This window comes from Malaya genurostris, chromosome 2 (genome assembly GCF_030247185.1).
Source record: "Malaya genurostris strain Urasoe2022 chromosome 2, Malgen_1.1, whole genome shotgun sequence".
Classification (NCBI taxonomy): domain Eukaryota; kingdom Metazoa; phylum Arthropoda; class Insecta; order Diptera; family Culicidae; genus Malaya; species Malaya genurostris.
Window position 1 is genome coordinate 125,885,039 of NC_080571.1, and position 16,958 is coordinate 125,901,996.

Genomic DNA, 16,958 nt, shown 5'->3' on the forward strand with positions numbered 1-16,958 from the left:
TCTGTATCCTACATGAAATTCGCATGGACGTATACAAATCAATATATTATAGGTAATTCTGTATGAATGGCAACTCTGTTGGTAAATGAAAAAAAAACACAGTCTAGATGACTGAGTGGATGTTTTTGATAGGGTAACGTGGCGCCATCATAACACATGTGAGTACTGTCCCAACTGAAGGAATATTCGAAATGACCGTTAAAATGATTGAAGAATCTAATTTGAGTGTCCTCTTATATATATATATATATATATATATATATATATATATATATATATATATATATATATATATATATATATATATATATATATATATATATATATATATATATATATATATATATAGTAACGCACAGGTGAAGCAAGTCCTCAAATCAATTCGTAAAAAAAGTAATTCATAGAATGACTGGATTTTACAAGAATGGCTTAACCCTGTGGCAATCATACATACTAATTCATTATTGCAAGTTTCAGCGTAATTTTACTGAAGTTTGTCAAGCTGAAATGTCAACAAATACATCCAACAAAAACTGCTAGCTGACGTTTCAGCAAATTACAACTGTCAAAATTTCTTTGAAAAATCAGTGAATAATTATCCTCTTTTCTGAACATTTCAGTGAACCAATGCTGAAATTAATGACTGCATTTAACAAAAATTGCAGTAGATACGATGCACACACACAGAAAAATATTGTAAAAGTAACTAAAGCTTGGTTTCACGCAACGATTAAGTTTATTGAAATAGAGACAAGAGAGAATTTAGTTTCAAATAGTAAGTATTGTTGCTTGAAGCTACAAAACTAGACATTTGATTGGATTAGTTTGTTTTGATAAAAAATTTAATAAAAAATAACTACTTTACTTGTGCGTTCCCGTCAATTACTTGACAAATAATTTGTGTTTGTTCCAATCTTACATTTTAGTTTTGATTAAAATGATTTGTTTCCAAAAAAAATTTAAAGATTGTTTTTGACGCATAGTTTATTGATTTATTAATTTTTTAGCAATTCCAATTCCTCATATTTATAATGTTCCAAATATTTACATACCACAATCAAACCCCGGTATATTACTTTTTATAGTATCCAATGATTCAAATGTCTCTCAGTCCAACTTTACCAGCGCACATTCATGATTAAATTATAGACCAAATGACGATCTATGATTAAATTATAGACCAAACTGATTATGACAATGACAATGACACAAGACACAATGACAATGACACAAGACACGATTCACATGGAGTAGAAGTTTTCTACATGTATGTAGTGTTTATTTAAAAAATAAGTAGATAAAAAATTTTAAAATTCTCCAGTAAAACTAGACTCCATATCGTTATATTAAAAAGGCTCAACAATGGACCTCATTTCTGCCAAATTTGTTGAACGAAAAAGAAAATGGCGCTCGGTTTAATGGTCTGTTTCATAATCAGCAAACGAGGGTCCCGTGTTGGCCGTTGAACGATTAATTGACCGTTGATTGGACCAACGATACAACGTATTGGACCAACGAAAGACCACCGTTGAACGCTTTTTTCTAAGAGGGTGAAAACGATCATAAGCATGAATGAAAGATAACGCCTACAAATGAACTAAAAAAAGTTAAAAAAAATCCAACCGTTGAGTTTTATTTCCTCTCTTTGTAAAGTTTATTTTAGCTTGCTTGGTTCAGATCCAACATCGATTTACCTGTATGAGTTATTCTGAAAATATAGCAACACTGTCGCGCTATACTATTTTTAGCATATATCTTCAGCAAAACGAGGGATACCGAACAAGTCACGATTACTGTGTCGTTTTGAATAAAATTGCATTATATTAGTATCAAATTTGCGCAATTTGCTTTTCATTTCTTATCAATTCGAAGCACAGATTTAATTGAAAAAAAGAGGTTCGTTTTGTTTGATTTACCTGTAATACGTAGAAAAATTTATTCTTTTTTATACTACTAATATCAAAACCAATCTATTGATGAACCCCTTACTAAACTTCATTATTCCGTTGACACTCCAGATGCAGCTAGGTAAAATTTTGTCAATTTGTTGAATGTGCTAGCGGCATGAAGGTCGGTGTGCGTTTTGAACACATTTAGCAACTGCGTTGTTTTCATATAAGTATGTAAAATTGATATATTTAATAGTGAGATGTGAATTATGATCCTTTATGGAAATACGGCAAGAAGCAAGTTAAGGTTCGATAAAAATTAATTCAGTGAGGCTCGTTTTGTTGGGTTCAAAACAAATTCTGCTTGGTAAAATATCCGCACTAAGTAGGCGAAAACAATGATTCTATTAGAACTCATCAGTGCCGTGTTGTCTATGATTACGATGACGACTCTACTATTGTTTATGTTCTTCATCATATTTCTGGCTTCGATGGGAAAATCAATAGGTGTTAGAAGAATGTACGTAGATTTGCTTGTCAAGGTATTCGAGGTAAGGCGTTTTTATTTATTTTGTTTACTTCTATTTTACGTGTTATTTGTTAAAACCAAACACAGTTCATTATTCATCAACAAAGACTAGGAATGCTTGTCTGACCAAGAAAAAATATACTTTGATAATGTACGAGCTTAACAAGTTTTGTGTTTCCATTTGGTTAACTATGAAATTAATAGTCGATTTTTTTTCGCTACGGATTTGATTAAAATTACATCTAAAGATATTTATTTGAATTTAGATAAGAAATTAGTGTATTTTGAAGGGTAAAGAATGAGTCTATATCCATTGGTGTTCTTGAAAGTTTCTAAGTATCGTTTCCTCAATAAGGCTGCATGACCATGTGCTTTCCAATGTTATCAGTGTCACTATTTACGAGAGATAATTGGCACGTGTAATAAGCAACTGCTCATTGACCTGTACTATATTTTCATCTGGCAGAATTATATTCAATTTAATTTGACTGTGCATAATGCCTATTATTTCGGTGCTAACATATGATTAGGGCACATCGTACGATGGGCCTTTTCAAAAGTTTCAAAAAATAATGCTCATCACTCGAGTTTTAAGCATTGAATTCAAGCATATCGTACGTGATTTCGTAGATTCGGTTTCCATCTACGAGATCGTATCGATTATCGTGCACATGAAAATTATGCATATGAGTAATATGCATTATAATTTGTAACATTCGCAAAGGCCTGTTTTACCTTAAAAAAATTTATGATTGCCAAGAATTAATATCAACAGTAAATATATGCGACTTATATGTCCGGCATTGTTCAGCATTTGATTATTCTGGTGTTTATTTTTTTAATATTTGGAAAATAGATTATTGATGGTTCGAAAAAACATATTTTAAAATACCATTATGGTATAAATTGCAATAAATTGACGGTTCTATTGTATTGCTCTAGGCATTTGTTAGTGAAAATGTAAAAGAACATGCGTAAGTCTTCAACATTGTCACCCCTAACTATAATTAAACTATGAACACGCTCATTCTTTGCCTTTGATACGTGAAAGCAGTTGCTTTTTGGTGAACAATGATGTTCAAATTCATATATGCATGTATATGTTTATACATATGCATAAATACATTAACTTCACCAATCTATGTATGTATAAGGATATACACATATGTGTTCTAATACGTGCATATATGAATACACACACATAATAATAACATAATAAAATACCAAATGGATCCTCCTCGCAGTCTAAACTATATCTGTATCGCAAGAAATATCTGCACGGTTATAAATTTCCGGCGCGTCTTAAGCTACGTCCTTGCATTACATTCCTTTCGTGGAATTTGGCCTTTCTGTTTCAACAGACTTTGCAGCCGATTCATAGCGTACAGAATCATTGCATGGCTAGTGCTAGGGTCCTATTGACACTAAGAACCCATTCAGGTCGAGGCTCGAACATACCGCCAACCCGGATGCGTCTTAAACTTAGCGTTTAACCCGAAGAAAGATAAATTTAACATTCTTCCAAATTCAAATCATATTAGTAAATCATATTTCCAGCGCTTTCCATTGTATCGTAGGGTAGGCCCAATAAGTAGGGAGAAGAGTATCGTATATATTATAGTCTCTTCGTTGTTTCCTCAAGTTCCCGGGCTGACGGTTCAATGCATAGGACGCTGGTCTTACAAGCCAGCTGTCGTATGTTCGAGCCCCGATCTGGAAGGATTCTTAGTGTCAGTAGGATCCATAGTACTAGCCATGCAATGATTCTGTACGCTAAGAATCGGCTGCGAAGTCTGTTGAAACAGAAAGGCCAAATTCCACGGAAGGAATGTAATGCCAAGACTTTGCTTTGCTTAGACCCATATCAATGCTACAGAATTGATTGAATTGACTTCCACAAACTCAGGTTCTACTGTAATCTGTACGTCAGATGTGGTATGTTCGAGTCCTGACTTGGACGAATTCTTCAAGACCATAGGATCGTATTACTGGTCATGCAATCTTCTTGTGCAATGATTCTGTACGCTAAGAATCGGCTGCGAAATCTGTTGAAACAGCAGGTTTATTTATCGAAACGCAGTACCTAGACTTTGCTTTGCTGTCAAATAGAATCCTAAACATTTGGTTGATTATTAAGATCATTATTGTCTATTATTTGGATTATTTGAGTTACAATGTCTTTGTGATTACATTGTTCACAGTTCCATATTTCCAGTTATCTTTAAATTGTACTATTCCATTATCACGTAACTATCGTTTGTAAGTTTTTGTAAGCCACTTATCTGCATTGGATTTATGAAAACATCAGCCAGCAGTTCTCCAGTCCTCAGTCGATTTTTACATTTCCACTTGAAACAAGTTCGCGAACAAAATGATGGTTCTTTTCAAAATGCGTCGTACAATTATTCACTTGATGACATCGTAACCATACTAGCTGACAGGATTGCCGAATACGACAAAATACGAATTCACGCACAATCTGTATTAGAAGCCTAAAGAATACTCAAAGAAAACATTTTGCTTTCCGATTCGTAGCGAACACAATAATGCTCGTAAACGAAAAAAATAATATGTTAGACTAGTGTCATAAATATAATAACACATGGATCAATAAGTCCCGAGACTAAAGCGGAGATGGCGCTCGTAGTAAACCAGTAACCACGTCTTTCTAGAGTACTAACCTTTGCTTGAAACGGGTCAAAATTTTAAGTCGATCCGACCAGAAACAGCTGAGTTATCGAGGTTGGAGTAAAGTCGTTTTGTAGTTTGTTTGAAAAATGGAAAAAACTGAGTTTCGTATTTTGATAAAACATTGTTTTTAATGGGTAAAAACACCGTGCATGCGAAACAATGGATTGAAAAATGTTATCCGCACTCTTGTCCATCAGAAGCAACGATTTGTCGGTGGTTCGCCGAGTTTACACGTGGTCGTACCGACACAAATGACGCGGAACGCTCGGGGAGACCTGTGGAAGCCGTTACACCGGAAAATGTGAGTGAAGTGACAAAAATTATAATGGAAGATCGTAAAGTGAAGCACCGTGAGATTGCTGAGATGACACAGATATCATATGGAAGTGTATTTACTATCCTTCATGAAAAATTGAGTATGAAAAAGGTTTTTTCCAAGTGGGTGCCGCGATTACTTTCGACAATGACAATGCACCCTGCCACCCTGCACAAAATAATGGCGAAATTGAACGAATTGGGCTTTGATCTGCTTCCCCACCCCCCATACTCGCCAGATTTAGCCCACAGTGACTACTGGCTCTTTGCTGATCTTAAAAAAATGCTCCAGGGAAAAAGATTTGGCTCAAATGAGGAGGTCATCGCTGAAACTGAAGCTTATTTTGAAGCGAAAGATAATTTTTTTTATAAACATGGTATTGAACATTTTCTTTCTTTGTTTTCTTTTCATGTGTTACATATACAAGAAAATTGGCGAAAACGCATGGTTAAGTTCGAAGGTGATTCAAAGCGGAACTCCAGATTTTTTGGTAGCTGGTCGTTAGTACTATTGTTTCTTATGGCTGACTGTTATGATTTCCTTCATTATGATGCGGCCAAATAAACTTTGTCCATGAACACCGCATTAGTAGCACTATTCGTTAAATTGTTTCTGATTATTTCCAGAAAATTCAACCGAACTCTCTTTACCAATAATTTTTCTTGACGATCTGAACGTTTCGATTCTACAGCAAGCAAATTTCATTCACATTTTCTAGTGCTGTCACCAGTGGGTCAAATGAATCTGGTAACTTAAAAAACAACTGAGCTACCAAATCACTGAGTTAGTGTGGTACCGACCTTCCTAAGCTTCCTGGCTAAGTTGTCGAACTCGATGCTGCTTTCTTTCATTCGGAGATATACCTCATCATTAACGTCTGAGTCGCACATTATGGGTAAACGCTTGAACTAGCTTGAACAGAACTATTAACTTGTAAATTTTCACACGTGACTTTTCCAACGTATTCTACAGTTCCTTGCCTTTTGAACTTTATACGTGTGTACGTGTGTCCTGTGCTATAGTTTTACTCGAATGCAGCATCTCTTACAAAAAGCTGTGATCCTTTAAACAATTCAGAAATCCATTTTGGCCATTTTTTCCTTCCGATAAACAGATAAACGTTTGTTGTACCGATTCAAAACACGAGATACCGTAGATTGTGATGAGAGAGATACGGATTTTCCAGGTACATGCGCAAAATTATTTTACGGCGCTGCTATTCCTCCGAGTCCATCTTCTCAACGATTGCAAAACTACTACTGTCACTCACACAGTGTAAACATTACACGTTATATTAGTTAATTGCGGAATTCCATGTGCTCCTTTTGTGTAGCATCCATAACCTAATGGGATTCGATTACCGGAACAAGAAAAGTCAACTTGTAGAACTTGACCTATTCAAAAATAACCTGGGGATAAGCCGTTATGAACCAAATTATTCTGATACCTGATGATAACGCCTTTCTCCTGTCATTCAAACAGTCTTGTTATAGCATACTTTTTTCATTAAAAGAACTTCTGACACAAATTTGGATTGATAATTTCTGACAAAAATTCATTCAGATTGATTCGGTTAGTTTACAAAAGCTTTTTTCAGCACTTACTAAAAGCTACATTATTACATTCTTGTGAGTCTGCTAGAAACGATGCAATGATATTTCCACGATAATTGTTCAGTTCGTTTTCATTCGTATAGTAGGAGTAAAAACTAAAAAGCTGTAGTACACATTTATTACGTTCTAGACGTTTTAGTCAACACCGTGAAGTAAACCATATTCTGGGTTTATTGACACTAAAAATTTCAAATCGAATTATAATAAAACAAAACAAAAATGTTATCACATACACCTTCGATTCGTACAGGCCATAGATTAATTGGTTATTCATTTATACATGTTAAGGAATTGCATCGCGTATCGAATGGAAACATCTCACCCTATGTCACATACGTAATAGTTAAACTATCTTCAATAAGAGTCATCACCCGATGACAATCTCAAGTTCAAGGCAAGTTCTGATCGGAATAGTACCAAAGTACACGCATAGAATCATTCGAGGGTCATTATCTAACCCTCGCACACGGTATATCAACGAAAACATGCATGAAAGCTAAGTAGGTAATCGCCATGACGCCTATCAAATAATTTAAATTTCATAATATTCATCGTGAGCACTGCTACGACGTCGAGTTCACATTGTTTTGTTCTTTTACCAAACGGGCTCATAAGTAACATCTGAGCTCGAATGTTTGTCCAAACGCGCAATGGTTGACGCGTGATCAGAGAACACCTTATCACCAGAACCCATTATACAGCTTGTTACGATTCGATTGTTGTTTTGTGCGTTAAACATTTTTCAATCATCAGGTGCACCATAACTGCTATTTCTAGTGTTGAACGATTAGATAAGTTAAAAGAAAGAGTAGGGCAATAATTTTTCTTACCCTGTCATACGATATTGCCTGATATTTCTCAGAGCTGCTAGGATCGAAAATGTTAACGGAAATTTGAATAAGAACTGCTGAATCATTATGGAATTGAATCTGTTGATAACGAATAGAACCTACATAAATTGGACGTAATCGGAATGAGCACGAAATTGCGAAAACTTTTAATGTGGAACACTTTTGTTTTCTATGTAGGAGTGCGAATTAGAAACTCAACAAAAATACACTTTGAAATGTCAGGTTTTGAACAATTACAGCTCAGTCAATTTTGTATCAATTATCAATATTATGTCACCATTTGATTCAAAATATTTCTACGAATTGATTTGAGCGTTCATAGCCATGTATTTTTAATTATGTATCATTGAAATGTTGATTAATAGCTAGCAGTGTCCTATTTTGTTTGAAAAAAATCTCCGGCATACCGAATTTCCCTGCCATAGTCGACGGTTTTGAAGGAGTAAGCGATATATCAAAGGGAAAGCATCGCTCTGATTGGTCAATCGATGCAAATGCGAAACTGTTGGAAGCACGCGAAGCTGTAAATATAAGCAACATTATAGCGTTTCAGTCCTACGCGTAGCATGCTAGATCTAGGTTGTTGCAAGATCGGATGAAATTCCATGTTATGTCGTTTCGCCTGAGAAATTGACAACTACCCCAGGGTAAATTTTGAGTGCATAAGATTAATTTCTAATTTATATAAGATGAGCTCGATTGATAATGAGAAATAGTTTGTCGTTGCAACCGAAATCGCAGAATGGTAGAGAAACGCTATAAAAATAACTGCTTGCATACAAGCTTGGTGAAGAGAAGCTTAAATATCGATATCCGTATCGCAAGCATGTACAAACATATAATTGCATACATTTGGGCTATTGCTTTAATTTCGTCGGCTACAAAACAAATACAAATCACGACAAATAGAGTCAATATTCTGGGTTCGCTTGTTCGGTGTTGGTTCCTAATAAAGATCAATATAAGCAGACTATCGTGCATTTGCGGATTCAAAAGTGTGACGATTAATTGAAAATGTCGATCACTAGAAATTTCGGTTGCCTTGGTCCACATCAATGATCCTTGTAGTTTTTTAGCGTTCGCATCATATTTCTAACCACTGATTCAAAATATCAATGTTAACCTCTATATTCAATATATTTTCTGGTGATTATGTTTTATACATTTGATAATCAACGACCAACGAATTTTTTTTATCCAATTCTACGACCTACCTAATTATATTTTCGATTTAAATAAAATGAATCAACCAAATGCTCATTATCCACGCATATTTTCAAAAAAAATTCATCAAACCAAGTATATGATAGGACTGTTAAACCACAAATTAGACCGTGATGAATTTATTACATATAAATTTTGTTATATCATACAAAAATAATCATAAAGAGTGATTTTTTAAGAGGTATAGGATTTGATTTTAAAAAAAGTTGAGAAAATTGTGCAATCTTTATTAGAATCGATATAACGATCAATATAGTTTATTGTTTAAACATGATTTGATGCAAATGTTGCCCGCGGCTCCGCTTTAGATGACCCAGTTTGACATAATCTCTTAAACATATCGGCCGGATTTCATGAATAATACCACCGGTCCGTAATCCATACCAAACAGTGACTTTTTTGGGATACGTTGGTAGCTGCTGGTATTCACTCCAGATGTGGCAACTTTGCTTGTTGACGTATCCATTCAACCAGAAATGAGCTTCGTCGCTGAACACAATTTTTCGATAAAAATGGATCTACCTTCCACTTTGCCAGCGCCCATTCATGATTAAATTATAAACCAAACGACGATTCATGATTAAATTATAGACCAAACAGAACAAGTTTGACATAGACACAAAACACGATTCACGCGTGATCTCTCAAAAACCATGTTGTCATAAAGATACCAGCAAAAAATCACACTTTATTTTGTAGACTACATTCAAGTTTATTATCACATTCGTATAATTGCTCTACGTTTTTTTTCCAGAGTATTGCAATTTTCAATCATTGCATGTTTACGTAACTAAAACTCTTGTATCTGTGTTGCAGAATCCGAGTGCGGTTTCTGGTCTCCATGTTTCTATCCAGTTTTTGCATTCAAAAGATATAAACGGGGTTTTCAAACTAAGTTGCACTTATCCGATTTTTGCATTCAACCGTTTAATTTTACTAACGGCGTTTCAACCTACACCATCTACACGGCGTTTCAACCTACATTTCTACACCATCTCTATATCTCGATTTCTCGTTAGCTTCAAATAACGCTTCAGCCTCAGCGATGAACTCGTCATTCGATGCAAATCTCTTTCCAGCAAGCTTCTTTTTTAAATCTGAGAACAGCAATCGGGTACTGTGGGCCTAATCTGGTGAATATGGTGGATGCTCTAGCAATTTAAATTTTAAATCATGGAATTTAGCCATCAATTTATGACAGGATCCTGATGATTTTTATACCGGGTCTTTTTAATTAATTCAGTTTCGACTATAAACCGACCCACTACTGTTCATTCGGCTGACTGTCGATTTAATAGGCGAATGATGGTGGATCCATGTTTCATTCATTATAACGTATCGACTCAAGAATTTCGATTTATTACGGCTAAACCTGCCCAAACAGTCTTTTGTACCAGCGATACGCGGCACCCAAATAATTTTTTCATGTTCATGTGTTCATGCAAACTTGTGACTACACTTCCATTTGTTGTCTACGATGTCATCTACTTAACACATGGATCAATAAGTCCCGAGACTAAAGCAGAGATGGCGCTCGTAGTAAACCAGTAACCACGTCTTTCTAGAGTACTAACCTTTGCTTGAAACGGGTCAAAATTTTAAGTCGATCCGACCAGAAACAGTTGAGTTATCGAGGTTGAAGTAAAGTCATTTTGTAGTTTGTTTAAAAAATGGAAAAAACCGAGTTTCGTGTTTTGATAAAACATTGTTTTTTAATGAGTAAAAACACCGTGCAAGCGAAACAATGGATTGAAAAATGTTATCCAGACTCTTGTCCATCAAAAGCAACGATTTGTCGGTGGTTCGCCGAATTTAAACGTGGTCGTACCGACACAAATGACGCGGAACGCTCGGGTAGATCTGTGGAAGCCGTTACACCGGAAAATGTGAATGAAGTGACAAAAATTATAATGAAAGATCGTAAAGTGAAGCTCCGTGAGAATGCTGAGATGACACAGATATCATATGGAAGTGTATTTATTATCACTTCATGAAAAATTTAGCATGAAAAAGGTTTTTTTCCAAGTGGGTGCCGCGATTGCTTTCGATAGAACAAAAACAGCAACGAGTCGATGATTCAGAAATTGAACGAATTGGGCTTTGATCTGCTTCCCCACCCCCCATACTCGCCAGATTTAGCCCCCAGTGACTACTGGCTCTTTGCTGATCTTAAAAAAATGCTTCAGGGAAAAAGATTTGGCTCAAATGAGGAGGTCATCGCTGAAACTGAAGCTTATTTTGAAGCAAAAGATAATTTTTTTTATAAACATGGTATTGAAAAATTGGAAAAACGTTGGAACCGTTGGATGAATAAAAAAAATTTTGCAAAAAAATGTTGTTTCCATTGTTAGTCTCGGGACTTATTGATCCATGTGTTACTGCAACATAGCTTTTCGATTTTCCATGACGATAGAATAAACTTTTAAAGCAATTTCTGGAACTCATTCGAAAATAAATGATTTGTTTCGAGCGGAGTCCAGATAATGCTTATCAAGCCCTTTTTTGCTTGCGCAGTCATTTTTTACTGTGCATCAGCACACGAAATTGGTTTTTCTTTATTGTTACTAATTTTCCAAAAGTAGCGTAACTGAAACTACAATAACTAACGCGCTAATTAAGCAAATGTTATAAAATTTTGGCATCTGACTTATTGTTCGACGTGTTTGAAGGACCATGTATTCAGACTTCGAAGCTGTTTGACCAACAATCTTTATATTATTCGCTACTGATACAGATAAACAGATGGCTGAACCGATTTTCACAATCGTGAAAGAATATCCTGCATCATTGGATGTTATCATAAATAAAATAAACCCAGATTCCCCAGTGTAATAGTAATGTAGTTTAGCAACCTGTGACACCAAAAGCGCCGTCTGGTGGAGAATGGTTGCGTAAATGCTCCTAAAATGCATGCATTAAGGTGAAATGTAGCGTCATGAAATGCGCGCAAAATTGTTTCCGCTTCAGTTGAACGAACCGTCACACAAAGCATAACAAGGAAAACCAACACATATAAACCAGAACTTTTTTCAGTGATTGAGCGCAGTGGGCTTACCTCCCGTTATGTTGGTTTGTAAAAAAGACTCGACGTAATGGATTTTTAAATCCTTTACACTTTAAATATATGCTAATTCAGTCGTTATTGTTAGTGATTACTCTTACACTAGATCTATGAATCATGAGTAATTATGAATAACTAACATGAAGTTATATGTATATGTATTGACTAACTTACTAACCATGTATATGCCTGAGTTTATTAGCAAGCATGGACTCTTCTTCAAAAGAATGATTGAAGACAAGAGAAAATTCAAGTATTTTCGATATCTTTGCCAGTAGTCCACCAAGTTACATTGTTTGTATCACAGGTTATATAAAAGTTATATTTTCAAATATTCTACATGACCGATAAGACTTGGCTTGTATTCATTCCATTCAGTAACCTGTCATGGTTGAAGTTTTATTTTTGTTTTAAACTTGATACAATCTAAAATAATACCTATTATATGATATTACACAGCCAAGTATTATCGCTTCAGCAACATCAATGCATTGAGCTCAACAGAGTTGGACATTTTCTGCTTTATGAATGAGAGTTACTTAAAAAATAAACGATTTCTTACAACACCCATTTTATTGTATTCAACTCGTTTTCATTTTACACAAAACCCAATGCTGCATGAATTATTTGATATGTAATTTTTGCTCAGGATATAATGCCACCGAGTCCACCGTGCATTTCTCACACCACCTCAATACGAAACAGCAGCGCGCAAGCAATAAAAAAAATGCGGAAAAGTTTATCTAAACATTTTCAAATTTCGGTTGTTTTGGCTAAAATTTTATAATTTTGAGTTGCATTTTCAGATTTTTTGTGAAATTCTTCTACAAACACTACTTTTCAGTTCTAAAACCATCCCACCAGAAACTTTTCCTGGTGAATGGGAACTTAAAATAAACAAATAATAAAACAATGTATATTAATTCGCTATCATTTACATGTTTTCAGTGTTAAAGTCCAATGACCATATTGGTTCTCGATATTCTGTTGCAAAAGTTAAAAAAAATAGCAGTGAGAATGTCCAACATGGAACTCACATCGATTTCTCAGAGATGACTTAACCGATTCAAATGAAAGGTTTTACAGTACCATAGCTTTTAATTGAATAGCAGAGAACTGACATCTAAGCAAGAACATATTTTCTTCAAAAAAGATGATGTATAACATATTAGTAAAAAATAGTTACAAATTCCCGTTGCGTACGATTTTGTATGCATGATTTTCCATTGTAAGCAAGTTCGAACCAAGAGCCCATAAGCGATTGCTGGACCGCCTGAAGTGTTATTAAAGGCGATTTACTACTTGGATATCACTTTTCCAAGCAACAGATAAATTTCTTACACGCATTAACATCTTTACGAGGATGTATGTTCTCTATGAAGTTTATCCGGATACAGCTTCCGGATCATTCTGTTTCACCTGACGCAGTCGATTCTTAGCATACAGAACCATTGGTATATTAGTGCTTCGATCCTAAATGGTGTACAGACTCAAATTGCATCACAAGAGAATATCCGGCCAAATCATCCATTCAACCGATCATCTCAAAACTTTCTGGGGATCAAAAATATTATTTAACTTTTCAATCTTCCGAGTAATGACATGAGGCTAAACCCGGACTGAAACGCGTAGGACCATTGTGTGACCTTTGAAGTGGTAGTAGTTGATTTTGAAAGTATTCCTTTTCAATTGGCCGCAGTTCCGGTGCGTTCGGTGGATTGAAGTCCTTTGGCACACTCCTAATCATGCATTTTTAGGAGAACTTCGATATCTTATACTTTCTAACGCCTTCTTAAGATGAACTAGTTTCATCCAAAATTCTAAATGAAAATTCCCTATGGGTGAAAAGTTACAGCCATTTGACAGTGATACAATTTGAGTCCGTATACCCTTTATTGACACTAAGAAACCTTCAAAGTAGGGATTCGAAGATACGAAAACTGTCTTGTATGACCAGCGTCCTGTGTAAAGAACCGCCGAACCGGGATAATACGAGTGAAAACGCGTAGAAATCGAATGTGGATAGGTCATTCTGTCATTGTCGTAAGTCATAGCTTTGATTGAATTCCAACACAGCACAATATTCCTCGGAAACATACGATTTTGAAGCTACTATCCCGCTTGTGTGTTTCGACTGAATATGAAATTTGTTCTCAAAGTTTGCTAACGGAGATTAGGGTAACATTCATATCTCACCATTTTCGTTTATTTTGAAACATAGCAAATGACTTTCATATACTCTGACAAAAGCTAGTTAGATATTTACTACGAACTTTAAAGGTAATAAAAATATTATTATTAGAAATTATATAAACCTGTAATGTGAAACTCAAAGTGATTCAATAACAGGTTATAGCCGACTTCGAAGAATGTTTGAGTTGATTCCTTTGATAAAATTGAAACCGATTGCTTATCTTAGGCAAGTGGTGTTAGATTATCATATGATAAAATAATATAAAATGACAGCCTTCTGTAGATTTGGAATTAGTGGAGTAGAAACATCATGACTAGTAATATCAAAGTGTAATCATGCTTGTAAAGGAAGGTCTTGGTATTGCATTTTTTGTGAAATTTGACCATTCTATTCCAACAGACTTCACTGCCTATTCTACGCGTACATCATCGTTGCATAGTAACGATCCTATTAACAATGTGAATTCTTACTGATCTGGGCTTGAACATACGACAAGTCTAGTGTTAAGGACTTCAATTCAAAAAGTCAGAGACATGTTTTATCAGTACTGTGTCATATAAAATCATCGATTAAAAAATTGATTGTATTCGAGGAATACCCCCAGAAAGATAAGATTAAGAATACTCATAGAAAGATAATATGATAGAGCGTTTCCACCGAACCGATGGTTTGTTTTTAATTTATATTTTATATTCGTTGATTTGTCTGAAATTTTGTATAATCAGTTCATCGTTCATCGTTTGACTTTAGCCTAACTTTTGAGAAGGTCCTGAGCTGAGCTGAGCTGAAGTAGATCGCCCGTAGTTGCACTTCGTGATTGACCGAATGAGTGGAAATGTGCAATGAACCAAGAAAATGAAGCTTGGGAGAAACAAATCATTTTCACTGTACATACCCACGCACTCCTTACTTTTTATTAAATGATCAATAACGACGCTGGCTACGACCAAAGGCTGTGCTACTGAGGGAAAGAAAGGAATATTAGTCCGATACTTATTGTTTCTAGAGACCGCGGGTGCCACTGTATCTCCACGAGCATCACGGGATAGGAGATTTGTTAGTAGAGAGGGAAAGAGATCCGGATATGTTTTGGTAAACAATATGATCTCAACAAAACCTGATTTTCGATACTCAGTAGAAGTATAATAAGTAAGAAAAATATAAAATATCTCCGAGGAACGATCTCACCAGTATCCCTTTTCTCCTGCTGGCTCTGCTGTCAGTACCGCGAGATGAAACACGACCACTGAAAGAATAAAATAAAAACACTCGCGAATGTGTCCGCTGCAGACCAACCCTTGACCTTCAGTCTGAATGACACGTAAACTTTCACACATTGTATAGAAATCCGACAACACCGACAATGACAATTAACATCGTTGAATTTTGGGGCGGTAAATTCTCAGTTTCCGCCACTTGAGCATCTTTAGTTTCGCGGATCAATATTATTCAATAAATAGCACTCTCACTACTAAACACACACTTGCTACACCTGCACTATCACTCAAAATAACTATTTCAACCAAATTTTTAACTATACGTATCAAACAACACATTGAAATTATAATTTTTTGAGAGCAGCACCAGGACAACGCATCGCACTCCCAGTGATGTCTACTTTCCTCTAGCCTAACTTTTGAGAAGGTCCTGAGTAAAAAGTATTCGGAAATTTTCAAGAAACTAAAGGGTGATCTTTTGCTGGTGTCGTGTTAGCCACACTGTTTTTGAAAGATCACGCGTGAATCGTGCCTCGTGCCATTGTCAAACTTGTTCAGTTTGGTCTATAATTTAATCATGAATCGTCGTTCGATCAATAATTACTCGACTCATACTTTTCTCAGCACAATATTTACCAATCCTAAGCATTCAGTTCTGATTCAAACAATAAGTTCAATTTTCATAAAAAAATAAAATAAGTTTTAAGAAACTAGCCATCTTTACACGTTTTCTTCGCTGTTCACTGCTCGTTTTGCTTTTTTGTACCATATCACTTACACGGTCCCAAATACATCAATCGCTTCACTGGATCTGGGTGTGACCGAAAACAAACCCTGTCAGCTTGGAGCGAAATCAATCTTCAGTTCAGCAACGCCATCACACGGCATCACATTCAACATATCATGTCAATTGTATGGTTGCGCAGCCCTGCTATTTTGGCGCGCACGAATTTGACATTTCTCCTCTATGTATGAGATTTGATGCGGATATACCTGAGGGCGACATGCTCGCAAAAAAGGTTGTTGCCAATGATTTGTTCGGGAAATGTGAGAGCTGGATATCTTGTTAACATGATGTCTTTGCCGAAACGCTCACACTAGACAGAGGAGTTTTTAGCAATGGGTGTAACAGGTGTGTTAGACCGACAAAATAGATTTTTTCAGGAGTCACGCATAAACCAAGACGTCGGTTGTGTTTTTTTTTTCATAAATACGTTTATTTATTAAGGAAATTACATAAGTTTTTCTTCGTCGTAGCATCACTTTTACATAGAATTCTTATCCTAATATAATACTAATATAGTCACAAGGATTTGAGTTTAATAAAACATATTCCTCTTAGTTTTTAAATATCATATTATTTGAACCAAACG

General features: G+C 35.4%; 1 protein-coding gene across 2 annotated transcripts in view; it reads left to right on the forward strand.

Moving 5' to 3' along the window:
- Window positions 1-2,031: 2,031 nt before the first annotated feature.
- The window catches only part of LOC131427629 (glycerol-3-phosphate acyltransferase 3), a 45,569-nt gene continuing 30,642 nt past the window's right edge, over window positions 2,032-16,958 (forward strand). For both annotated transcript variants that reach the window (XM_058591005.1, XM_058591006.1), the window contains exon 1: window positions 2,032-2,440. In XM_058591005.1, the coding sequence (XP_058446988.1) occupies window positions 2,288-2,440 (153 nt within the window). In that variant the 5' untranslated portion in view covers window positions 2,032-2,287. The remainder of the gene's footprint in view (window positions 2,441-16,958) is intronic.